Source organism: Triturus cristatus, chromosome 10 (genome assembly GCF_964204655.1).
Source record: "Triturus cristatus chromosome 10, aTriCri1.1, whole genome shotgun sequence".
Lineage (NCBI taxonomy): Eukaryota > Metazoa > Chordata > Amphibia > Caudata > Salamandridae > Triturus > Triturus cristatus.
The window spans coordinates 203614581-203642461 of record NC_140593.1 but is presented as its reverse complement, the minus strand read 5'-3'; the positions used below and the strand labels follow the sequence as shown (position 1 = coordinate 203642461).

At 46.8% G+C, this 27881-nt stretch overlaps 1 protein-coding gene across 2 annotated transcripts in view; it reads right to left on the bottom strand.

Moving 5' to 3' along the window:
• The window catches only part of DGKB (diacylglycerol kinase beta), a 1940047-nt gene that overhangs the window by 1492930 nt on the left and 419236 nt on the right, over window positions 1-27881 (bottom strand). For both annotated transcript variants that reach the window (XM_085630814.1, XM_085630813.1), the window contains 2 exons: window positions 18112-18161; window positions 11298-11372 (listed from right to left, as the gene is read on the bottom strand). In XM_085630814.1, coding sequence (XP_085486940.1) covers window positions 11298-11372; window positions 18112-18161 — 125 coding nt within the window. The remainder of the gene's footprint in view (window positions 1-11297; window positions 11373-18111; window positions 18162-27881) is intronic.

Genomic DNA, 27881 nt, shown 5'->3' with positions numbered 1-27881 from the left:
ATCAACACATCTCCTCTTCTGCACGGCACAATCATGAGCTAAGCCGCCGCTTCACCTCTGCTGAGTGGACTTTCCTTTGCAAGGACTCTACATCACTAATGCAGCCTCACTGTTTAAATCTTTAGCCCGAACTGCCAAGCCAGGTCCTCCCTGGAATGGAAACAAGCATCCTAGTACCAGTTTCGGGGTTTCACACCGCTTCAGCCAGGACAGCTTGATTCCGGTGGCATGGAGAGCATGGGACCCACGTCTGAGCATTGTGTGTTTTTTGCTTACTCACCCTAAGTGCGCCAGGTATACCCAGACGTGGGTCCTGGGCTCACTGTACCACTGGAAACAAGCTATCCTGGCTGAAGAGGGGTGAAACCCCGAAACCGGTCCTAGGATGCTTGTTTCCGGTCCAGGGAGGACCTGGCTTGGCAGTTCGGGCTGGACAGTTCCCATGAGGCACAGGGTCAAGACTGATTTGCATATGGCCAGGTCTAAACTGGGGCGGCATGGTGAGCAAAAGAATGATGGATTTAACCCAGATCTCTTGACTGGGGGTGAATGTTTTGAATTGTTCTGCATTCCGTCCATCAATTGTGTGTTTCTTGTTTCATTTATTAAAATCTACTCTATTTTTCAATCTGGTATGAGATCATATTTGTGTTATGTTTTCACATTATAACTGTTTGAAGTGTTGCACAAATACTTCACTACTAACCAAAATGTGTGCCCATTCCAGACTCATCCACTGTTGAAGGAGATTATCAAAGAAGACCCAAGGCCATGAGGTTAGCCATCATAGGATTATCGAGCTATCACACACCGAAATGTCATGCTTCATCATCGGGTCTGCTCCTCATTGGGCGGGCACTGCAATGCCCAATGGGCACCCACAAGGGGGCTCTTTTTTGGAGATCTTTTTCCTGGATCACTGACATAATATCGACTACAAAAATATAGACTTACAAAAATATCGATGCCAAAATATAGAATACCAAAATATCGACTCCCTATCTCCAAACAGGAAAATACAAAAATATAGAATCCAAAATATCGTTGTAAATAATATAGTTAGTCAAAATATCGAATTTTTTAAATGTTTTAAAAGTAATGTAAAATTAATGAAATAATACATATAATTAACTGACACATACTTAAAAATACTTAAATAACATTAAAATAATAAATAATTAATGTAAGTAAAAAAAAAAATTAAAACATATATATTAACGTAATATTTATTAAAAATATTCAATATTTTCTGCGTAGGATAGCGGGCGGGTAAAATTTACTATTACCACTCCAGTAAGTGCAATAGTAGGGAAAGTGTTGGATAGCGGGAGGGTAAAAATTACTATTCCCACTCCAAAGAATGCAACAGTAGAGAAAGCGTTGGATAGCGGGAGAGCAAAAATTACTATTCCCACTCCAAAGAGTGCAACAGTAGGGAAAGCGTTGGATAGCGTAGGGGTAAAAATTACTATTCCCACTCCAGAGAGTGCAAACGTAGGGAAAGCATTGGATAGCGGGAGGATAAAATTTGCTATTCCCACTCCAGTGAGTGCAACAGTAGGGAAAGCGTTGGATAGCGTAGGGGTAAAAATTACTATTCCCACTCCAGAGAGTGCAACAGTAGGGAAAGCATTGGATAGCGTAGGGATAAAAATTACTATTCCCACTCCAGAGAGTGCAACAGTAGGGAAAGCGTTGGATAGCGGGAGGGTAAAATTTACTATTCCCACTCCAGTGAGTGCAACAGTAGGGAAAGCGTTGGATAGCGTAGGGGTAAAAATTACTATTCCCACTCCAGTGAGTGCAACAGTATGGAAAGCATTGGATAGCGTAGGGGTAAAAATTACTATTCCCACTCCAGAGAGTGCAACAGTAGAGAAAGCGTTGGATAGCGTAGGGATAAAAATTACTATTCCCACTCCAGAGAGTGCAACAGTAGGGAAAGCGTTGGATAGCGGGAGGGTAAAAATTACTATTCCCACTCCAGAGAGTGCAACAGTAGGGAAAGCATTGGATAGCGTAGGGATAAAAACCACTATTCCCACTCCAGAGAGTGCAACAGTAGGGAAAGCGTTGGATAGCGGGAGGGTAAAATTTACTATTCCCACTCCAGTGAGTGCAACAGTAGGGAAAGCGTTGGATAGCGTAGGGGTAAAAATTACTATTCCCACTCCAGTGAGTGCAACAGTAGGGAAAGCATTGGATAGCGTAGGGGTAAAAATTACTATTCCCACTCCAGAGAGTGCAACAGTAGGGAAAGCGTTGGATAGCGTAGGGATAAAAATTACTATTTCCACTCCAGAGAGTGCAACAGTAGGGAAAGCGTTGGATAGCGGAAGGGTAACATTTACTATTCCCACTCCAGCGAGTGCAACAGTAGGGAAAGCGTTGGATAGCGTAGGGGTAAAAATTACTATTCCCACTCCAGAGAGTGCAACAGTAGGGAAAGCATTGGATAGCGTAGGGATAAAAACCACTATTCCCACTCCAGAGAGTGCAACAGTAGGGAAAGCGTTGGATAGCGGGAGGGTAAAATTTACTATTCCCACTCCAGTGAGTGCAACAGTAGGGAAAGCGTTGGATAGCGTAGGGGTAAAAATTACTATTCCCACTCCAGTGAGTGCAACAGTAGGGAAAGCATTGGATAGCGTAGGGGTAAAAATTACTATTCCCACTCCAGAGAGTGCAACAGTAGGGAAAGCGTTGGATAGCGTAGGGATAAAAATTACTATTTCCACTCCAGAGAGTGCAACAGTAGGGAAAGCGTTGGATAGCGGAAGGGTAACATTTACTATTCCCACTCCAGCGAGTGCAACAGTAGGGAAAGCGTTGGATAGCGTAGGGGTAAAAATTACTATTCCCACTCCAGCGAGTGCAACAGTAGGGAAAGCGTTGGATAGCGTAGGGGTAAAAATTACTATTCCCACTCCATAGAGTGCAATAGTAGGGAAAGCATTGGATAGCGTAGGGATACAAATTACTATTCCCACTCCAGAGAGTGCAACAGTAGGGAAAGCGTTGCAAAGCAGTAGGGTAAAAATTACTATTCCCACTCAAGTAAGTGCAAACGTAGGGAAAATAATAAATTAATATTTTGTTAACAATTAATTAATTATTAATATCAAAACAAGTATTACAATTAATTACCAATCACACAAGATTTAATAATTGATTATTTATAAATACCAATATATTTTTGTTTAATTAATTACCTATTAATAATTAATTAACAACCAATTGTTTTTCAATAACAAACATTAATAAATGCTAATAATACCAATTAATCATTAATTAATAATATATTGATTAACGATATACACAAATTATTTAAATAATTAATTTTTTACAATTATATTACTTCCCACCATATTCCCCTATAAACACACTACCCACTACAAATATTAAATAAATACAATTAATATAATTATCAATTAAACAATTAATACAAATTAATTACCAATTAATACAAATTATTTACCAATTAATAATTAATCAACCACCAATTAATTTTCAATACCAATTAATAATTAACTAATAACAAATAAATTACTTCCCACCCTATTCCCCTATAAACCCACAACCCGCTACAGAAGTAAAACGCTAAATTAAATTAATGATATATTAATTAACAATATACACACATCAATTAAATAATTAATTATTTACAATTATATTACTTCCCACCATATTCCCCTATAAACACACTACCCACTACAATTATTAAATAAATACAATTAACATATTTATCAATTAAACAATTAATACAAATTAATTACCAATTAATACTAATTATTTACCAATTAATAATTAATCAACAACCAATTAATTTTCAATACCAATTAATAATTAACTAATAACAATTAAATTACTTCCCACCCTATTCCCCTATAAACCCACAACCCGCTACAGAAGTAAAACGCAAAATTAAATTAAAAGTTATTAATAATTCCAATAAATTATTATTTAATGTATTATAATTAAATTACTTCCCACCCTACTCCCCTATAAACCCACAACCCGCTACGGAATTAAATTACACAAAAATAAAATAACATAAAATTCATTACTTTAAAAATATTCTAACATACATTACAATATTAATACATACTTTTAACACATATACTAACACTTAAAACACTATAAAAAAATCGATATTTTTAACAACTATATTATGACTGTCGATATTATTTACTTCTATATTATTGCAATCGATATTTCTTACCTGTTTTTCGATATTCTTCACCACTATATTTTGGTAATTCGATATTCTGTCCATTCTATATTTAAAACTCGATATTCTGTCCACTCGATATTTTTTTTTCGATATTATGTCTTTTTACCCTTTTTCCTACATGAGTTCGCTGAAGTGTGTCTAATCCTATAGTGAAAGGTAGTAGTGTGTGATGTGGTGCAGGTTGTTGTAAAACAATCTGAATTAAAATAGGCTCTAACTCCCTGGATACTTTTAATCAGATTCAGGGGAGGTAGGCCTGAATAAAAACAAAGTGCAAACTAAATAAGACATAATGTGTCAGAAGTTTGCTTTATCAAGGGAAGGTCAAAATATTTCATGCCACTGTAAGTCCCTGAGGCGATCCACAGCATTTCATCAGGATCATAAACAAAGTACCTCAAGGCACTCTCATCAATGCACCCAGATCGCTGGAGGCAATATTAGCACCAGTGATAAGTGCAAACACAAGTAACCATTATCATCGCCTTGGTGAACGGGATCCTGGTACCTGTCAGAAGGATAAACCACAGACAACAGATATATGAAACGAGAGACACAGACTACTGCCATGAATAGGGTAATTCACACATGCATGAGACAATTCCCATTGCTAATAAGTATGTCACAATGAAACAAAGCTGCTCAAGTGATCAGCATGTATCATAACAGTATTTTATTTCTACACACCAACAAGATGCTGTAGAAACCAAAAAAATTAGTGTAGACCATCGGAGATCGTGGTCACTAAAATGAGCATTAGCGCATCAGGTATCAATACCAGTAATACAGGGAATTGGGCAAGGTTTTCTCACCGGGGCCCTGTAAGCTGGTGCCATATCAACTGCACCCAACACTATGCTTAGGATCGTATCTATTGGGTTAAAAAAATAAACAAAGTTGGAATGAGGACTGTCCAACATAAAAGGAGACAGATAATGAAGTGTTAATGGGAAACTCTTGCCAGCTCCAGGGACCCAAATTCAGTGATGCAGCTTGATCACCAACAATGAAGAACTTTGCATTGCAAGCCAGTAACTTCTTTAGATCCAGCCGGTGACCAACACATCCTTGAAGCAGGACTTTGCATCCCAAGCCCCCCTCACCGACATCCCCCTTGACCATGACGCAGGACCACACATCGCAGCTTACAGCTTCCCAGAACCAACGCTGTGGTGCATCTCTGACCCAGATCTTGCATCACCTCAACTACTCAACGCATCCTCAACTCGCGATCAAGTAAAAGCTCTGCAAGCAGGATTTTGTTACTCTTGTTCAGGGGGCTCAAGTGGTTACCTGCAGCTGACCCACTTTCCATCTTGGTCAACCAGATCTTGTGACTTTGTCTTGGTCTGGTGCGAACAGATTCCCACAGTTGGCGCTTTGTGGTTTACTGATTGGATTTTTGTTGTCTTGTTTCATTTATAAAAATCGACTCTATTGACTTATTTGGAGTAGAATAATTTTTGTGTTGCGTTTTCACAAATCACTGTCTAAAGTGCTGTACAGGTACTTCACACCTGATGTCTAAGTTAACCTTGAGTGCTCAGCGCTAAGCTACCAGAGGGTTGAACACAAGTTACGTTAGGGTTGCTATAACTTCAGTCTGACAAGAACTGTGGTTGCTGCGATGGGATTGGGAATTATGTTTGTGCAGTGCGCTACAGTAATTTTGTATTACACTTCAATCCCATAAAAATAATGTAAGACCATTCTCAGTTGTTTTTTTCCTAGATTGGCTTTTTTTGCTTTTTCAAAATCTACTTTCATTGCCACTGGACCGTCTGAGACCATGCCTGCAGTAAAAGGAGTTGGGTGGCCCATCTGGGAAGTTACACTATGGTTGATCTCAAACCCTTCTGCAAGGAAAGGGGACTGCAAATGAAGATGGGCACAAAGACATTGCAGCTTCACAAAGCTCTGAGGGCCTGGACAGAGGTCCAACAGTTGACAACAGCAAAAGAGGATGGAAATGAGGAGGTTGATATGGATGAGCAGGATCGGGACCTGGATATCAGCCCAGAGACTCAGCCTTCAATGTAGGAGGAGGACACATCTCCTGAGTTGGAACTCCCTGCCAGAGCAGGAAGCAGTTTTTCCTCACATGGCCTGTCCCCTGAGGAGATGGCTTACAGGAAGGCAGAGAGGGATTTCCAGCTAAATAGAAGAGAAGCTGGCTCTGGAGGAGAAAGATTGGCTCATGAGAGAAGCCTCCGAGAGCTGGACTTTAAAGCTAAAACTTTAAAGCTAAATAAGCAGAGTCCAGCACTAATAGTGGAGAGGATGTAGCCTTACGGCTAGAGCGGTCGACCTCGAAGCTGGGGAATCTGGTTCGCGTCTCAGCAACGACGCTCAACATCCTGTGATTCTGGGAAATCACTTAATCTCCTGTGCCTAACAAAAATGAATGTGTTCTTCTGTAATGAAACTGGTGCTCATGTAAAGCACTCTGATACCCGATGTCTCGGGTCTAGTTCGTGCTATATAAAACTCTAAAAAAAAGGAGCAGCATACATCTAGAGTCTGAAGGATAAAAAAGTCCCCATCCCTAAAAATCTGATGCCCAATTATGTGGTGGAAGATTATATAGATTAGTGGTTTTCTGCCTATGAGGTAACCCTGAGGGTTCACAAGTTCCCAAAGGAGCACTTAGGGTTGATTTGTGGATACCTATGCCTCCTGTGGGGAGGGACACACTTCTAACACTAGGAGTCGAGGACCAAACCAGGAACACCCCCATGAAAGCCTTACTTCTCTCTAAATTTGGACTGACCATTTTAAAGTACTGCAAAAGGTTCAGGGACAGCCACAAACTACCGAATCTGTCTTAGATGGATTTCTTTAACTACTCCAGCAAGGTACTGAATTGCAAGGTGAGGGGCAGCAAGGGTAATGATTGCAATGGCCTACACTACTTGATTCTCACTGAGCCCATGCTCAGTATTTGTTTTACAGAACTGTACCAGCACCTAGTGGACAGCATGCTGCCTGAGCCCAGGAAACATGCTGAGGAGGCAGACCTCTGGGCCATCCTCAGAGTGTCCAAACAGGCATATGGGGAAACTCCCAAAAAAGGTGGTCATGGGTCCCATCAGAAGAAAGAAGGAGAAAAACTTAAAAATAAAGAGTTCTCAAAAGGCCACACAATGATTCCTAAGGGAACAGCAGTAGCAAGTCCCAAACTGAGCAAAAAAGAAAGGGTTCTTTGATAAACAGACAGGGAGGTTTGTCCCTCATTGCACTGAGTGCTACAAATATGGGCACTCCAAGGGAAACACCAAGGGGCAGATTTACAAGCCCCTTGCGCTGCCAGCCCCTTGCGCTACCAGTCACTTTTTGTGTCGCACTGGCAGCGCATTTCCCTGCCTTATATTTACAAGAATAGAATAGAACAGAATAGAAGGATTTTTTATATAGCGCATGGCTACCCGGGAGCATCCCAGCGCTGTATTGGACACTAGAGTAGGACCTGCCGTCCACAGAAAGAGCCAGGTTTTATGTTATTTCCGGAATGCTAGATGATTGGGTTGTCTACGTAGCGTGGCTTTTCCTGTCCTTGTAAATATGACCCCTTTACACGCAGCACTTTGTGTGAAAGGGGGGTTCCATGGGTGTTGCTGCTGGTGTTTCCACACAACACCCATGGAACCTGACACATTTCCAGATTTACAAGGAATCTTAAATCTGGAAATGTGTGTGAATGCTACGCCTTCCCAGGGGAGGCATAGGGAGGCGCAATGAGGAGAAATGTATTCATCTCTCCTCATTTTTGTTTCCTGTTTCTATGGGTGCTGCATTCTGCAACACAAATAGAAAGAGGAAATCACCTCTAATGATTGTTTTTGTTCAGGAAGGGTACCCTTCCTGAACAAAAACATTCTCCCCATGATGAGGCATCCATGCACCATGGTGCAAGGTTGCCTGCGTCAGCGCATGGCAGCAGTTTGTGCGCCAGAGAAGGGAGATGCGACATATTGTTGTAAATATGTCGCATCACTGTGCTTTCCAAACTAATGCAGCATGGCGCAGCAAAATGACTTGCTGCCCTGTGCTGCGTTAGTTTATTGTAAATCTGCCCCCAAATGGCCCAAGAGGGCACAGCTCCCCAGCAGTGGGCAAACACCTGGGTTGGTGAGTGTAGCGCTTGGGGAGGAGGTGATCCAGCTAGCTTGGGGTAGCAGAGGTTAGACTACTTTCTCTATGGGGACATGGGAATGGTGTCGAAAGACTGTATACCTTCCAATACTTCTATGTATAGGCAGTGAGTCACCATCAGTGGGCAACAGAAATAGGCTCTGAGGGACACAGGATGCAGCATGACTACTGTGAGGTGTCAGCTAGTGTCCTCATAGCAGGTCTTCCCTAACATATTCTACAAAGTCATAGTCACAGACAACTACCAATGGGTCTAGTTCCCTTTCAGTAGGGGGTGGTCTCAAGTTCTCTAAAAGTAGCTGAGAGCCCTGCCATGCCAATAGATTGTCTGTTGGGCAATGACCTCAAGCACACTCTCTGTAAAGAGGTAGAGCTCAGGTCACACTTGGAGATGTTAGGATTGTCTGAATGGGTTTGTATGACCACGAGTTCCCCGGCTGCCTGAGAAGGGAGTCAAGGGAGCCTGGAAAAATGGCCCAGGAAGCAGCCATTTCGAGTAGTCGCAATGGACGAGGGAAATCAGCCCCTGAAGTTCCTGTGATCCAGGTTAATGGGACACTTGAGGAGGATGCCATTGAGTCTACCAAGGAGGACATTGCCACCACGGGTGACCTGCCTGAGCTTGCTGGGTGGCAAGTTGAGGGTGGCCTACCAGAGAGGAATTCTGCAAAGTGTTCGAAGAGTGGCCCCAATCTAGAGGGCTTGAGGTGGCAAGCTGAACCTTAGGTATTCTTGTAATACCTCTGGAGATCACCTTATCTATTGGGAGAATGGCCTCCCTTACAGAAAGCCTAAGGTTCCTGGACATTGAGCATGCCATGTGCTGGCTCACGATATCCCCCTGGCAGGACATCTGAGGCAAGACAAGACCTTGTCTAGGCTTGTCACCCACTTCTATTGGCCCCGGATGAAGACACCCTTGGATGCATTCTGGAGGACCTGTCATACCTGCCAGGCAAGTGTGAAGCCAAGAAAAAAGTTCAAGCCCCCCCTAACCTTACCTGTAATTTGTACTCTGTTTGAGAGGGTGGGCATTGACATTGTTGGTCTATCGGACCTCAATAAAGCTTTTGGCAAAAGGTTTATCCTAGTCTTGGTGGACCACGCCAACCGCTACCCAGAGGCCATCCCTCTGAGTTCGATGACTGCACCTGTGATGGCCCAGGCCCTGAAACATGACATTAGGGTTTTTCACTTCCAGGACATATAGAAGAACTTAAACGCACATGAGCTATTTTTTAAATTCCATGCACCCTGCACTATGAGCCTTTAGGGCCTACATCAGGGGTGATTTAGAAGTCTTAAAAAGGGAGATTTAGGCCTGGTAAAAGGTGTATTTTGTGTAATGTCTAAAACTGCACTAGAGACTGCAGTGGCAGGTGTATTACATGTTTTATAAAGCACAATGAATGCTGCAGCCCACTAAAAGCATTTAATTTACAGGCCAAGGGTACATATAGTATACTTTACTAGGGACCTATAAGCAAATTAAATATACCACTCAAGTATAGGCGAAATTTACAATTTTTAAGGGAGACAGCACAATCACTTTAGCACTGGTTAGCAGGGGTAAAGTGCTCAGAGTCCTAATACCAACACAAACAAGTTTAGCAAAACAGGGGAGTGAAAGCAAAGTGATTGGGGGGAATACCACACCAAGGATGTAAGGTCTAACAGGCATGTGTCCAGATCTGTCAAGAGATACACAGCTCTGGCGGTGCCAATGATCTAGATGATGGGTGTCTGTGATGGGTGTGGGGCAGTTGACACATTTCCAGCCTGTTGTGACCTCAAAGGAAATGTTAAAGAGGTTTAACATAAATCACATCATCTGCAGAAGGAGAAGGGGGAAATTACCCTGCTATATCTCCTGCTCGCCCATAGTGTTGTGCCACAGATAAGGGTGCATTATGTGGGACTATGCTAACAAAGATCTTCACTGCATAGTGAAGGTGAATTTGTAAAATAACCTTAGAAAACATCATTAAATCCACAGATAACCTCCGGTTGAGCCAAGGAAAACAATTCCTTTATATAAGTTCTGGGCGCTTCCCAGGTCATGAGGTCTGCATTGTCACACCTCTGAAATTCAAAACTACTAAATACAGGAGCAGAGGCACATACAGAGTTCTCCAAATCATCATACAGAACAAATATTGGATTGATCTGGGTATTGTAATTAGCCTTTCATGAATTTCCACTTACATTAAATAAACGACCACTGACACTAAAGAGAAAATCCAGTTGACAGTCCATTAGGCAGCTCATGCTGCATCTTCATATCCACAATTCACTATTGATTACTAAGAAGACATCAACATATTTTTGTTTATCAATGAAAGATTGTCCTTTGAAAAAAAAAATGTGCTCTGACCTACAGTTTACAATATTGCATCTCAAACTTCTGGCTCTCATGTAACCCTGAGTAAATGTCATGCTCTATATCTTAGAATATTCTCAGGGAAAGGAGGTGGGGGTTAATGAAATACTTCTGAGAAGATGTATCTACTGCTAATATAAAATGTGTTGGAAGGATATGCTGTATCACTAATGGGTATTCCAATATTGAATATTGGAATTCTTATATAATGGCCACCGAGCTCACATCTCAAGACCTAAACCCTGCCTGATGTGCAATAAGAAAATATTTTAGTCTCTCATTCCATGTGCATTGTTCTAAGGATTTCACAAAACAGTATACAGAAATAAGAAGCAATTTGGTAGTTTTATAATGTGTAATTCAGAGTTTCCAAATAAAAGGGCCCTGATAGAACAACACTGATGGTAAAGTGTATTACTATGTATCTTAAATGAAATGGTAATGGGTTTCAAAATCACAGAATATATAAACTATAACTTTCAATATACATACAGTCAAAAAATATTACAATGATGGTTTCAGAATATTTACCGGGCTGAGTTCTGTAACATCCCACTCAAGATACTCTGCAACATGCATCATTTGACAGATTATGTTTTCCAGCTCCTAAATGGGAAAATGGAAGACTCTATTTATTTAATTTATTATCGCATGATTTACATTTAGGTAATTTCAAATAAATATATTTAATAAATATTGCTTACATTTGATGTCAGCATTAATTTTGTAATAGAAGTATTTACAAATATATTGATTTACTAGATTAAAGCAGATCTGGACTGCCCTTAAAATTAATCATTTTTGAAAAGAGATTTGGCATAAGATATTTGTGGTCAAACAATTCCCTTTTCCTACTGTAATATATCTTTAGACAGGTGCTATGATTTGTATAAGCATCAAAATCTTCTGTCAAGTTTAATTGATATGTTTCTTACTCATGACTTTCAGCTCGTTAGCTCAAATTTGAACACTGTGGACAATGTTTCTTACAAGGCTTGGTGTAATTTGATTTGCAAAAATCGTAGGCTGGACACTAAGAACATTAAACCTATTAAGCAAGCCATTAAAAGGGTTCAAATTTGGCAAACTTTACAAAACTACTTGACTTTACTGCCCTTGATAGTCACACCTAAAAAATCGGAAACAGGAAAGAAACCTGATAACCATGCATGAGTCTTTGACAAAGAATGTTATCTATGTTTACAGTAACTGATTTTTTGGTTGTGTTCAATGTATTCTTGCTTAATTATAACACATCCAATTATATTAATTATTTATCTAGGAATCTTCCCTTGCGTTTTAAGGGGCATATTATCAACACAGGCGATAAAATTATCGCCGCTTTAGTGGCAGAAAACTGCCGCTAAAACGGCGATAATGGGCTTGATAATATGCCGCAGAGAATTCCAATAGAAGCCCATGTTAGACGTCCTTCACATCTAACATGGGCTTCAATTGGAATTCCATAGAGCATATGATCAAGCACATTATCGCCGTTTTAGCGGCAGTTTTCTGCCACTAAAGCGGCGATAATTTTATCGCCTGTCTTCATAATATGCCCCATAGTTTCTTAGGGGCATATCAGCAACAACCGGCGATAATTATCGCTAAGCGCACTTAGCGCTAGGATAATTATCGCCGGCTAACGTGGATTTTTATCGCTGAGATAGCGTGCTATTAGCAACGCTTATCTCAAAAGCGATAAAAATCCTAGCGCTAACTGCCAAACGTGAGATTGTCGCTGGAAACCCAGTGATAATCTCACAAAGTTTGGCGTTAGCCTGATGATATGGCCTCACAAACTGAGCCATGATATCCACCTTCCATAGGATATCATGGCTAAATCAGTCCTGAAGCAGGCGTAAGTAAAGTAGCGATAACAGGGGTTATCACTACTTTTCTTGCCGCTATGCTTCATAGCGTGGGGCTTGATGATAGGAGAAATGTCGCTTAGCGACATTTCTCCAGTCATGTCAGGTCAGGAACGCCCACTTTGCATCTCATTAGAGATGCAAAGCTGGGCGTTAAGAATCTGAGCGCTAATGCAAGGTTTCACGCGATAGCGTAACCTTGCTAATTAGGCGATAAAATTATCTCCGCTTTTCACCCGAAAACAGACGCAAAAGTGGCGATCATTTTATATTGCCTCGCTGCTGATATGCCCCTTAATTAGTTCTGTATGTCTTATTGTGTTTTTGTTATTTTATTTGATGTTGATGTGTTAATCATTTTATTCCTTTTATTATGTTTTGTATAGTTTTTTTTAGATTCTTTTTGTATATGTTTATGATGATAAATGTTCTTTCCTCAGGTTGTTCCTTTCTTTTGCAAACAATAAAATACACTGAACTAAAATCAGATCTGGGCAAAGTGCAATATTCTGCTTCCACCCAAAATCTATTTTCCTATCTTATTTGCAAGCACAATTTCTGCAATTTGAGTTTTGCCAACACTTTTACATTTTTATCATAGAATATTAATTTTTGTTGCCCAGAATACTGATAAAAATGTTGATATTTTTAATGGAAGTGAACTCATTTCTTCCCAACAAAATATGATTTTGCTTCTAAAAATTATGTAAAGCAATATACTGTTACTCTGCAGTATTACATAATCTGTGTGATTACAAAATTAGCCAACATTCGAAAATGTGAAAATATTAACCAGGTATCGTATGAAGTTGGCTTGGGTATAGCTCTGAAGTAGAGGTACACACATTTAAAATGTGAGGTCAAACTATTCGTTGGAAGGTTTAGGTTACAAACAGAGCTAATATCCCAAATTCTTAACATGTTTTTCAGCTCATGCCATTATTTAACATTTGTAGCAATGTGGCTTTCTCTATAAATGGAAACCTCTTTTTAGGAAATATTATTACATTTTCTGTGTTGCTAGCCATGATGGTTCAGTCTAACATAGGAGATTGCTATGAGTTTTTGAGGATGAGTTGGAAGTGTGAATATTAATGGTACAATGTGAACCAGGGCTTGTAGTCTTCAGAATAGAATGGTCAATCTGTTTTCGGGGGGCGGGGATGTGGCTTGATGAGATCTTATTTAGCACATGTACCATCTGACAACAGTATGCAATGTATTCCTTCCATAAAATTAAGATATTCACGAGAACTAGACCGACTGCTTCTCAAAGGAACTACAATGCATGTAACACAGGTTTATTAACATTTTGCACCGTATTTGCAGTGTAAAAGTGACACTAACAGGTGAAAAATCTTTATTTTTGATTTTACTTTCCAGTGCTGGAAAGCTGCCGTAACTTAATTGAATGTATCTCTGAGGCTAATTTATGTTGCTTTGGTCAAGGTTCTCAGATGAACTACTAAGACGCTGTTCCATTGTCCATGCATTTTACATTAAATACAATGTTGTTTTTGTTCTACATGTTAAGGATGTGTAAAGTTATTAAGTCTCACAGATCTTGGCTTGTTCTAAATTATGTACAGTTACACATTACCCATATGTTAAAAAAAAACCTGGGAGGCTGGTGCCCCTTAGATGCTGTCTAGCCAGTCCCCTGCTATGAGCCGCACCCCTCCACAAGGCAATTTCCATCAGAAAAATCACCCACCCCACTAAACCCATCAAACAGCTTCTCTATTCAGCCATGTACTCTCTGAAGGCCCGCCGACCTCCACCTGTTATTGCATACCCCTGGCACATACTGGTACATATAGGAGGGTGTCCCTTCCATATTCACAAGTATACAGGAGGGACACCCTCCTATATGCACAAGTGTAAACGAGGCATACCCTCCTATATACACCAGTAAGTAGGAGGGCGTATATAGGATGGTGTCCCTCCTCAATACTGGTATACCCAGTGTTGGACCTGGCCCTTTTTGCAGGTCCATCCCAGACCTTTCTGCCTTCCTCTTGTATTTTGACTGACCTGTTGTTGGTGGTTTTATGACTCTGGGCACTTTATCACTGCTGATCAGTGCTAAAGTGCATGTGCTCTCTATTGTAAACTTGGTAAGACTGCTTTACACCTGTTTGGCATATTTAATTTACCTGTAAGTCCCTAGCACAGTGGTGTCCCATATAAGCAGGGCCTGTATGCTAAATGCCACTGGTGGGATTGCAGTGCTCCTTGCGACACCCACCAAAGTAGCCTTTCAAACCTGTCTCAGGCATCTGCTGCTGCAGAGCCTATGCGCACCGTTTACTGCCTCAATGGCGTGGCATATAAAGTGGTTGCCAAGTCTGCAACTTCCCTTTTACTACATATAAGTCCCCCCTAAGGTAAGCCCTGGCTAGCCCTATGAGCAAGGTGCTTTGTAGGTAGAAGGTAGGACGTGTGCCTTAACTGTGTGTCATGTCCTGGTAGAGACAAACAGCCTATTTTGGTTTCTCACTGCTGTGAGGCTGCCCTCTCATAGGGTTGAATTGGGTATTCCGTGATAAGTGCTTCAGTGGTAATTCCTGACATTAGAGGGGTAGCGTGACCATGTTTGATATGTTTGGTATAGTAGTGATAAATCCTGCTTATTGGTGAAAGCAGATTTATTATTAGTATTTTAGAAATGCCACTTTTAAAAGTGGGCATTTCTGTGTGCTAATGTGTCTTAGTGCCCTGCCTGGATGTGTATTGACCATCTGGTTCTGACTGACAGGGGAGAGGGGAAGTGCATTCACTCCAGCCAGTCACAAGGGGGGTTGAGGTGAGTCCTGCCTTTCCTGCGTGACTCAGCTTTATGCTGAATAGCCCTTGGCTGAATTTAGAGTAGCGGGAGGAGTTGTCCCTTGCACCTAAAAAGGCCTGGTCTGCATTTAGAGTAGTGGGAGAAGTTGCACCTGCACCTGGAAAGGGCTGTGCCTGCCTTCCACAATGCTGGCTCCGCCCTCCTGTGGTCTGGGGCCTGGGCTGGAAATGTGAATGGGGGTGTTGAGTACTTCAATAGTGTTTGAAGCGTCCCCCAGAACAAAGACATTGGGACTCTAAGTATAGGGGCTGTGCGCCCCATTAAAAGAGAGAAGACACTGCTTGTGACCAGAGGAATGTTGTGCTGGCAGGGAGTCGCCGAGGTTTCTTTGCCTTGTGGGCTGATCTGCTAGAGGGTCTGCATATATGCCCAAGGACTCTGTGTGCTTGCCTGCTGTGTGCTTTCCTAAAACTGAGTGCCCTATTGCTCTCAAAGGAGCCCAGCACAAAAGGAGCGCTGTGGACTGCTCCTAAGGGCTGCTCTGGGCTGGAGAGAGCGTAGCGCTGGAGAGAGCGTAGCGCTGGCGAGCGCTGCATGTTCCCTGTTACATTTCTCCATGGTGGGGACAGGGTGAGCGCTTTCTCTTTTTTCCCGAGAGTGCATGGTGAGTACTGCATTCCCTCACGTGGAGAAAAGGGAAACAGCCCGATTTTTCCTGAAAGCACACGGTGAGCGTTGTGCTGAGCAAAACCCCTCTGCTCAATGGGGCTTAGGGTGAGGAGGCGCTGAGAAGTTGCCGAGTGGCTGCTCCTAATGCTGCTGGGGCACAATGTGTTGCCTAGCAACCTGCCAGAACAGAGGAGGAGCTCCGTTGATAATGTGGTGGGAGGCAGGGCATACGAGGAAGGCCCGATCCCTGATGCAGGTGGAAAACTCCTGAAGCCGTGTTATTCGACCCCGCAGGGGTCAATAGCCTTCAGCTCGCCCGGACTAGGGGTGAGCCACATTGCCAGTGCGACCGCGCTACCTGGCAGCCCCTCCTTGCATTTCAAGGGCTACCGCTGCGTGCAGCTCCAGTCTCTGCGGGGCGGGGGGGCATTGTCAATTTGGAATCGGTGTGGAGGAGGGGAATCAAGGTGCTAGCTTCCCTTCTTAGTCAACTGCACAAGACCGGGGAAGGTCTCCCATGTGCTGAGCCTGCTTGGGCCCACTGTTGGTCTCCACCATTATGGGGCCACCACATTTGTTGTCAACAGCTACACTGCATGCCTGCGGGGCTGCAGGTGGCAATTTCTCTAGGGGAGGGGGACTGAGTGAGGTCTTTCTGCCTTTGGAGGCATTACTTTGGGATAAAGTACCATGTTCCTTAATAGAGGCACACAAGTGAGGTGCCCTTTCAGCTAGGGGAGACTGTGGTAATTAATATGCCTTCTGGGTAAATTGTGACTATGGCATTTCTGCATATTGCTGATTATTTTCAGTGCTGGTGTGTACAAAGAAGGTTACTATGCTATTTTTGTAAAGTGTAAACTCTACAAGTGTGCACTATAGTGCAATACTGATGTTGTTTATGCATAGTGTTTTATGCTAAAGGTAATCCTACCAGTAGTTACTGGTTACCCTAACTCTGATGTTTATGAGCGTGGCCCGATTCGCCAAGTGATTTATGTAATCCCTGTGAAGTCATGACAAGTGCCTAGTGGCACAGTAATATATGTGATTGTGATCCAATGTATTTTTATTGATAATACAAAGGATATTCTTATATAACCTTGTGTGGAGTCTCTTTTGTGGTATGCCTAGTGTGTCACTGTTGTTTGAGTGTGCCTTTGGGATGGTTCTGACTGCTCTGCCAAGCTACCAAGGGGGTGAGCTGGGTTATATTTAGTGTGTAACTCCCTTGCCCTGACAAAGGTGGTGGGTTCTACCTGGCTTAGGTGCATACCCGAGCCAACCAGAAACCCCATTTCGAACAGCCTGTATTCTACTACCTCATTTGTCATGGGAAGCAGAACTATTGCACTCAAGGAAAAATGGGAACTTTAGCTACTATTGGTAGGGCATATATATTTGATATGTGTTGACTGTGAATGAGTACAAACAATCCAGCATAGCCTTCATACATATTATGCGATTATTACAAACAGACCGATATACTTATGCTGTCCCAGGTTCTGATATCTGCATTTTCTATGTATCTTGATGTTATAGCTTTCCCTGTTTATTTTTTTTCCAGTTCACCACAGATTTTAAATAAAAGTAGAAACTTGATTGGTATTAAACACTAGATAAAAAAGTTAACATTTCTATAGCCTTTAATGAAATTACCTTTAAGATTTCCACTATTGAAAATATGTTTAGATTACATTGCTCAAGCACAATAACGCCTTCAAGGCTTTGCTACGAACTAGTCATTTGTACAATAACTTATTGCATGGTATGAAGAAAATAATCATTGAATTAGTATTGATTTTTTTTTAACTGAAAGATGGCTACAAACTCTCTCTACATTTTTTCTGTTTCCAGTTTTTCTCCTTCATGGGGCTTATTACAAGAGAAATTGTATTACACAGGTACAATGCAGAACCTTTTCTTAAAAAAACATTAACTGAATTGTGTGTTCTTTCTCAAAAGGATAATATTTTGATCCAGGTTTATGGAAGAAGTTTATGAAAGAGATGTTTACCGAGCTATCAAGATATCCATTTCCATCGGTGTCATAGAGTCGAAACATAACTGGGAAGAGACAAAAGTGAAAATATTAGAAAGGTAAATAAAGTAGAATTCATGGAAACAATTACAAAAATAAATCCTTGCAAACCATAGGATAACAGTCCTTTCTTTGAGGAGCATTATGTCAGTGTGCTTTTTAATGAATGTAGAAGACTTTCAGTTGGATGAAAGCAACACACCCAAGGAGTGCTCCCAGTGATAGCAATTGAATCAAGTTTAAACTACAGTCATATCCAGATAATGCAAACAAATGCACAACTGCCACACTTAGGTGCCGATCACAATCCGGTAAAAACCGGGTACGAACCGTCGGACGGAGCATATTCTCCGTCCGACGCGTACCCGGTCGTCAAAATATACAAACATGGAATTACGATTCGCACGGGTACACCATTACCGTACGAATCGTAAAAAAGACCGACCGAACAAAAAACACCTACCAATGCGATCCGGGAAAGCGCCGACCTGACGTCGGGACGCACGCAGCCAGCCATTCACGACCCAGGAATCACGATTCGCACCGACGTCACCCCGCACGGTGAATATTTTGCGGCACCCAAAAACTGCCGGGAAATCAGGACGACGCGAACAAGGACCACCAGTACGCGACGGACAGACGGCGACGCGAACAAGGAGGACCAGTACGTGACGGACACACAGGACGACGCCACCAAGGAGGACCCGTACGCGACAGGACGACGCGATCAAGGAGGACCCGTACGCGACAGGACGACGCGAGCAAGGAGTACCAGTACGCGACGGACAGACATGGACCCGAACCTACGAGTCATCCCTGCCCTCATAGCAGTACACCTCCTCTACAGGTTACGACGCAGACGCCGCAGAAGGTCAGAATAACTAAGGGAGGGGGGAAAGTGGGGTGGGGTGGGGGTGGCACTACCAGGGCAGGCCACAAAACAACCACATGAGTGACACACTACACATGGCCTGGACATACCTGACTCCCATGCCCTGGTCACCACGAGGGGGTGGGGGCGTGTCCTGATAATCCAGCGACCGCCACAACGGAAGTCCGTCACCACGCGAACCGGCAACACAACCAGACAGGTACGTCCCGTACCCACGCCTGAAGAGCGTGGGTACGAGTCGGACCACGCCCACACACGTCACCCCAACAATGGCGGGACGGATCGCACCCACGTGGCAAAGGCCTGGGTACGGGCCGCACAAACATCACATAGCGTGGGGACGGATATGTACGGACCCTACCCCCACCCCGTATGCAAGGAGCGTACCCCCCTGCCCAACAGTGTAAGTACGACCCGTACCCCCACCCGCGTATGCATGGAGCGTACCCCCCATGCCAACAGTGTAAGTACGACTCGAACCCCCACCCACGAATGCAAGGAGCGTACCCCCCTGCCCAACAGTGTAAGTACGACCCGTACCCACACCCGCGGACGTACGGAGCGTACCCCCAGCCCAACAGTGTAAGTACGACCCGTACCCCCACCCGCGGACGTACGGAGCGTACCCCCAGCCCAACAGTGTAAGTACGACCCGTACCCCCACCCGCGGACGTACGGAGCGTACCCCCAGCCCAACAGTGTAAGTACGACCCGTACCCCCACCCGCGAATGCAAGGAGCGGACCCCCCTGCCCAACAGTGTAAGTACGACCCGTACCCCCACCCGCGTATGCATGGAGCGTACCCCCCATGCCAACAGTGTAAGTACGACTCGAACCCCCACCCACGAATGCAAGGAGCGTACCCCCCTGCCCAACAGTGTAAGTACGACCCGTACCCACACCCGCGGACGTACGGAGCGTACCCCCAGCCCAACAGTGTAAGTACGACCCGTACCCCCACCCGCGGACGTACGGAGCGTACCCCCAGCCCAACAGTGTAAGTACGACCCGTACCCCCACCCGCGGACGTACGGAGCGTACCCCCAGCCCAACAGTGTAAGTACGACCCGTACCCCCACCCGCGGACGTACGGAGCGTACCCCCAGCCCAACAGTGTAAGTACGACCCGTACCCCCACCCGCGGACGTACGGAGCGTACCCCCAGCCCAACAGTGTAAGTACGACCCGTACCCCCACCCGCGGACGTACGGAGCGTACCCCCAGCCCAACAGTGTAAGTACGACCCGTACCCCCACCCGCGGACGTACGGAGCGTACCCCCAGCCCAACAGTGTAAGTACGACCCGTACCCCCACCCGCGGACGTACGGAGCGTACCCCCAGCCCAACAGTGTAAGTACGACCCGTACCCCCACCCGCGGACGTACGGAGCGTACCCCCAGCCCAACAGTGTAAGTACGACCCGTACCCCCACCCGCGAATGCAAGGAGCGGACCCCCCTGCCCAACAGTGTAAGTACGACCCGTACCCCCACCCGCGAATGCAAGGAGCGTACCCCCCTGCCCAACAGTGTAAGTACGACCCGTACCCCCACCCGCGTATGCATGGAGCGTACCCCCCATGCCAACAGTGTAAGTACGACTCGAACCCCCACCCACGAATGCAAGGAGCGTACCCCCCTGCCCAACAGTGTAAGTACGACCCGTACCCACACCCGCGGACGTACGGAGCGTACCCCCAGCCCAACAGTGTAAGTACGACCCGTACCCCCACCCGCGGACGTACGGAGCGTACCCCCCATGCCAACAGTGTAAGTACGACTCGAACCCCCACCCACGAATGCAAGGAGCGTACCCCCCTGCCCAACAGTGTAAGTACGACCCGTACCCACACCCGCGGACGTACGGAGCGTACCCCCACCACACCAGTGTCAGTAGACACGTACCCTCACCTCTAATGCAGTGTGCGTAACCCCACCGTGTATGTGCCAAGCGCACATATCCAGAAATCGGAGGTGTGTGTGCAGAGTCCACCCAGCAGTGCCCTGAGACAGGAGGGGTGGGTGCAGAGTCCTCCCAGCAGTGTCCAGACCCAGGAGGGGTGGGTGGTGAGTCCTCCCAGCAGTGCCCAGAGACAGGAGGGGTGGGTGCAGAGACCTCCCAGCAGTGCCCTGAGACAGGAGGGGTGTGTGCAGAGTCCTCCCAGCAGTGTCCAGACCCAGGAGGGGTGGGTGGTGAGTCCTCCCAGCAGTGCCCAGAGACAGGAGGGGTGGGTGCAGAGTCCTCCCAGCAGTGTCCAGACCCAGGAGGGGTGGGTGCAGACACCTCCCAGCAGTGCCCAGAGACAGGAGGGGTGTGTGCAGAGTCCTCCCAGCAGTGTCCAGACCCAGGAGGGGTGGGTGCAGAGTCCTCCCAGCAGTGTCCACACCCAGGAGGGGTGTAACACATGTGTGTGATGCCACAATTACCCACATCCATACTGCCTACAAGGGAACATGTCCCCATGAACTCATGTCAACTGACTCCACACACAAGTACAGTGATCACCAAGGATGCCACGATTGTTGCAGGTGGAGACATGGCCATGCATGCATGGCCAAAGTAGAAGGGCTCCGTCACACACACAGCTCATGTAGACACAGCTCTGCGCTAAACATTGGGATCACCCTGCAGGGAAGAAAGCTGGGTACACAGAGGAAGGAATACACCCTGGGACAAGTGCACCATGCAGTAACTGCTTACATGAACAAAGAAAGTTAGCCAACACCTTGTGATGGCACACAGATCCTAGGGTGGCCCCAAAGAGCAGAACACTACTACAAATCCCACACACCCAAAGCCTTAAACACCACCCAAAACAATGTAGCAGCCCCACCAACACCAATACCACCATAGCAGGAGTGTGATAATGAAAAAAAAAATAAGCTTTAATCAGCATGAGCACAATGTCCGTGGATCAACGGCAGTTCAAAGTCAACAAAGGCCATAGGGCAGTCAATTATTCCCAGCTGCATGGGGGACACAGTGGGATGTGTGTCCCCTACCTTGCCTGCACAGTCAAATGCCATCGTCTTCCATACTGGTGAGGGCATCAGGGGGGGGGGAAGCAACAGGCACCGCAGGGACATCAGGGCAAAGGGGCGGCGTTGTGGGTGCAGGGATGGAGGACTCAACCACAGGGGGTGTGTCATGGCCAAAGGCGGAGGCCAGGATGGCACTACACACCTTAGCAAGGTCCTCCAGGGAGTCCCCTGCACCCGAAGTGACCTCAGGCCCCAAGGAGGGGGGGGGTTCAGAGGGATGGGTTGCAGCGCCACCGGGGGAGGGTGGAGACAGGGGGGGAGACTCAACCACCCTGACCGAGGACTTCCTTGACCGCTTGCGTGGTGGCGTCACTGTGGGGCTCAGGGACAGAGCGGCCATGAAGGAGTCCTTGGGGGAGATGTGGCCAGGAGAGCTGAGGGGAGGGGATTTGGAGGGAGTGGATTGTGTGGAATGCGGACTCCCACTCTGGCTGCGTGTCACACGTTTGCCCCCCGACCCAGTGGGTGTGCCTATCTCACCCTGTGTGTGCGTGTCAGGAGGAGTGCGGTGGACCTTCCCTGCTGGTGTGGTGCCTGTGTCTGTTGTGGTGGGTGCATGCCGACGTCTGGGTGTACGTGGGACAGGCATGGAAGTGGGAAGTGTGGATGGGGCAGGGGTAGGTGGGGGGAGGTCGCGCTGCAGGAGACCCACTGCTGCAGTCAGTGTGGAGTCTAGGGACCTCAGCAAGTTGCGTTGGTCAGCCTGCAAAGAATGAATGCCCTCCAAGAATGCCTCGATGTTGGTGAGGGTTTTCCCGTGGGAATGGAGGACATTCAGGATCGCAGCCTGACCAACCTGCATTTGCCGCTGGATGTCCATAGACTCAGCATTGGCGGCAGCAGTGGAGACAGGGGCAGGGGGTGCGGTGCCTGGCAGGAAGGAGACATGCGGTGACCGGGCACGCTGGGAAGGGACACGAGCAAGTGGGAGGCGGTTGGTGGGAACTGAGGGGGCGGTGGCAGGTGTTGTTCCACTGTCAGCTGCTGGTGCAGCCTCCGCCAACCCTGAGACATCCTCCTCGGACCTGTCAGCTTCGTAGTCTGATGTGCCAGTCGACAGGTCCTCGGCCACACTATCCTCCGCCTCTGTCCCACTCGATGTGCCAGCCCCGATGTCACGGCTGCCACTGGTGCTCGGTCCCTCCGCCTGGTCCGTGTCCATGTCTCCCTCTGTGTCCCCCGACGATGCTGTGGGCAGGGTGGAGAGACAGAAATTAATCAGACACCTGTACACATCTGTCACATGAGTCCAATCTACATAGTCAACATTGCATAGCCTGAAGAGGCAGATCCCTAACATCTGCAAAACAAGGTACCGATGTAGGGCATGAAACACAGTTGGTTGAGCCACCATGCCACTGAAATACCATGGAGAGCATGAGACAATAGCTGATGACAGGAAACGGAGTCTGACATAGCACCCAGGCCCTGGGGACAATCCTGCACTGCCTCTGCACCACACAGCGTTTGTGAAAATACCTATGACCAGGGACAATATCCATGAACTTGAGACACATGCTGCATAGGTAATGCTGCAAACATGCCCAACATAACTCGGTCACTGCACCTTGCGTGTGTGTCCAGTAACATCACACACTGTCCAGACCCAGCAATTAGGAATCAGGATTTGACACATAGGCATTGCCCGCCCCAAGCAACCCCCACACGATGCTAATTGCTGAGACACAGGTGGCACCAACATCTCATAGTCTGGGTGATAAACACAGTGGCAGGCAAAAGGCTAGATTGGACGCAAAACAGCAAAGGTGCGCCTGTACAAATAATGAGGTACCAGTGCCCATCCTCAGATGAGTATAACAAGACACACAGGCACTGGCAACTGTGAGTATGAAGAGGGACAATCAGGTCAGGCTGCACAGTGGACACCTGTACATAATAGCACGTCTATATACATGGTGACAGGGGACAATGGCACAGAGCACAACCTACGCTGTAGACAGTGAGAGTGTCCACGTTGATGATGACACAAACAACACTGAGGATAAGGTGCCCCAGGGGACAGTATTGGGCACGCAACTACATGCTACTGAATGGCTGAATGGGAATGACTGCTACACACGTCACCATCCCTGCACTATGCGTAGCGCACACTCATGCACATCATGTCACAGGCCACTACATAGGACATGCGCGCTGTAAGGCATGACACATGAGAGACCAACTCCCATGTCTGGAGCCAGCATCAGTGCCAACTGACATGGAACCCACATGCAGTGAACTTGACAGTTCACAGGCAAGGTCCCACAACCTGTTACCCACCACCACCACCCATGATGCTACAGTCATTGTTCTCGTGGACAAAGCGCCAGCCTACATTACCTTGTGAAGGAGTGACTACACACAGACCAGGGAACACATTGCAAGGAGGGGAAGGGTGGCAGGGGCGCAGCGCTACACTTGGGCAAACTGGATGGGCACAGCACCTTTAAACCCTGCCAGTGAATTAATGCCACTGTGCCCTTACAAATGCCGGTGACACACAACAAACGCACATGTACCTACCCCCTTCCGCCTGCTGCATCGCCTGTAAGCGCCTCTCCAGGTCTGGAAAGACCACCGGCAGCACACGCCTGTGGAGGTGGGTCAGACGGCGGCGGCCGCGGTTCTTGTGGCTCTCAGGTGAGTCCCCCAGCAGGAGCCGTGCAATCCTCCGCGTCCAGCACCGGATATCCTGCCAGCGTTTCCTCACCTGGGACAGGCTCCGCCTCCGACCATCCACACGCCTCACGGCACTGACGGCGGTCAGCCAGATCTGCTCCTTGGCAGAGGCGCCTACCTGTGAGGAAGTACAAGTGACACCACATCAATACACCAGCCACATGTCACAGAGAGACATATGTGAACATAATAGCTGGTTACTACATGGCATGTAATGCAGACAACGCATTGCACCTCTGTCATAGGGACATCATCCTCTGGTGAGGGAAAAGGCAGTACGTGCCATAGTGGGTACTCAGGTGGAATGATGGCAATGTCACAATCAATGATCAAGGCTCACACTGTGCATCACACCCACCCCTCCTGTCTCAGGGCACTGCTGGGAGGACTCCACACCCACCCCTCCTGTCTCAGGGCACTGCTGTTAGTGATAGGTCCCCACCCCTCCTGTCTCAGGGCACTGCTGGGAGGACTCCACACCCACCCCTCCTGTCTCAGGGCACTGCTGTTAGTGATAGGTCCCCACCCCTCCTGTCTCAGGGCACTGCTGGGAGGACTCCACACCCACCCCTCCTGTCTCAGGGCACTGCTGTTAGTGATAGGTCCCCACCCCTCCTGTCTCAGGGCACTGCTGGGAGGACTCCACACCCACCCCTCCTGTCTCAGGGCACTGCTGTTAGTGATAGGTCCCCACCCCTCCTGTCTCAGGGCACTGCTGGGAGGACTCCACACCCACCCCTCCTGTCTCAGGGCACTGCTGGGAGGACTCCACACCCACCCCTCCTGTCTCAGGGCACTGCTGTTAGTGATAGGTCCCCACCCCTCCTGTCTCAGGGCACTGCTGGGAGGACTCTGCACACACCCCTCCTGTCTCAGGGCACTGCTGGGAGACATCAGGCACCCCCCCCCTGGTACCCCCCCGACAGTACATGGCATGTGTGTCACACCGGGTCACAATGCCTGAAGACACAGTCACAACATAGGGACAGTCTGTGGCAGTGGCCTATGCACTCACCTGATACCCTGGTCGCCCATACAGCATGGGGTACTGTGGGAGGATCACATCCAGCAGAGCCATGTTCTCCTCCAGGGTGAATGGCTGTGTCCTCTCCACAGCCCTTGACATGGTTCCAGGGAATCAGTAGCAGCAGCTTGGTCGACAAATGCAAAGATGTGCAGGCAAGTAATCCCTCATGGGACCTGGCTGCCTTATATGTGGCCTTCTGCCCAGTCTCATGCACAGGAGTACAGAGTGATTGGTCACTCACATTTGCATCCTATGTTTCCACCAATCCCTTCAAACCTAGCAGTCTGTGGGTTCTCTATCGGTTTCATTCTCCTGCATGATGTCAGCCCCACAAACACATTGCAACAAAGTAGAAGAATTCCAACTGACTTCTGCTGTGCACCTTCCAGAACAAAATCGAAATTTGAACCTGGTCGCCATGACAACCAGCATGCATGTAGGCCTTAATACTTGTCCCCTATGTAATTAGGAGAATCACACACAGGTACGGTGCGTTTCCGGGCCCTAGGGCACCCCAAATGCATGGCAACGGCCCGTACATGCATGCCGACGTTCAAAATCACTATGGGTCTGCACGCGTATGCGTACACGTAGTGGTACGGACCGTACACACGCATGTACGCTCACTATCACTATGGGTCTGCACGCGTATGCGTACACGTAGTGGTACGGACCGTACAAATGCCTGTACGCTCACTATCACTATGGTTCTGCACGCGTATGCGTACTCGTCGTGGTACGGACCGTACAAATGCCTGTACGCTCACTATCACTATGGGTCTGTGTACCCGTAGTGATAGTGAGCGTACATGCGAGTGTACGGTCCGTACCACAACGAGTACGCATACGCGTGCAGACCCATAGTGATAGTGAGCGCACAGGCATTTGTACGGTCCGTACCACTACGTGTACGCATACGCGTGCAGACCCATAGTGATAGTGAGCGTAGATGCGAGTGTACGGTCCGTACCACTACGTGTACGCATACGCGTGCAGAACCATAGTGATAGTGAGCGTACAGGCATTTGTACGGTCCGTACCACTACGTGTACGCATACGCGTGCAGACCCATAGTGATAGTGAGCGTAGATGCGAGTGTACGGTCCGTACCACAACGAGTACGCATACGCGTGCAGAACCATAGTGATAGTGAGCGTACAGGCATTTGTACGGTCCGTACCACAACGAGTACGCATACGCGTGCAGACCCATAGTGAGAGGGCCGTACACTCGCATGTACGCTCACTATCACTATGGGTCTGCACGCGTATGCGTACTCGTTGTGGTACGGACCGTACACTCGCATCTACGCTCACTATCACTATGGGTCTGCACGCGTATGCGTACACGTAGTGGTACGGACCGTACAAATGCCTGTACGCTCACTATCACTATGGGTCTGCACGCGTATGCGTACTCGTTGTGGTACGGACCGTACAAATGCCTGTACGCTCGCCATCACGATGGGTACACATACGGCAGCACTCCCACAGTGATTGGGGAACATACACAGGCCCTCTTAGCAGCAGTACGCCGGTTTGTACACATCACTGTGGTGATAGTCGACACACAGGTAGGAATAGGGCGGACATACTTGTCCATGGATGGACATACTTGTCCAGGAATGGACATCAAGGCATCGTCTGTGCATTACTACATGTGTGGGGCACAGGTGTGACAGGCTGTGATGTGGAACATGCCTCCTGAGTGGAGGAGGCACCAGATGTATGATGAGATGTGTACAGGTGTACTGTGTGAGGGTGCAATGTGTGCCAGGCATGCCCTTGACTCCTTTGACATGTGTGCATGTCGTACTGCACACTTGGGGTGAGCGTCACTGGCATGGCACGGACACCAACACACGGAAGTGTCCCATGATGCCCGGTACAGGGGTCATGACACCTGACTTGTCACTACCCACAGTGCACAATGTGACTATGTCATTTATGTGTCCGGGATTTACATCAGGTTGATGTTGTAGCACCCTCAAAAGCTGCAGCCGTTGCAGCAACCAACATGTGTCTGTGTGTAGATTGTCATTGCACACTGTTCCGCACACCATGCCACATGTGGTATCTGATGTGAGCTGCACATGTATGCATGGGA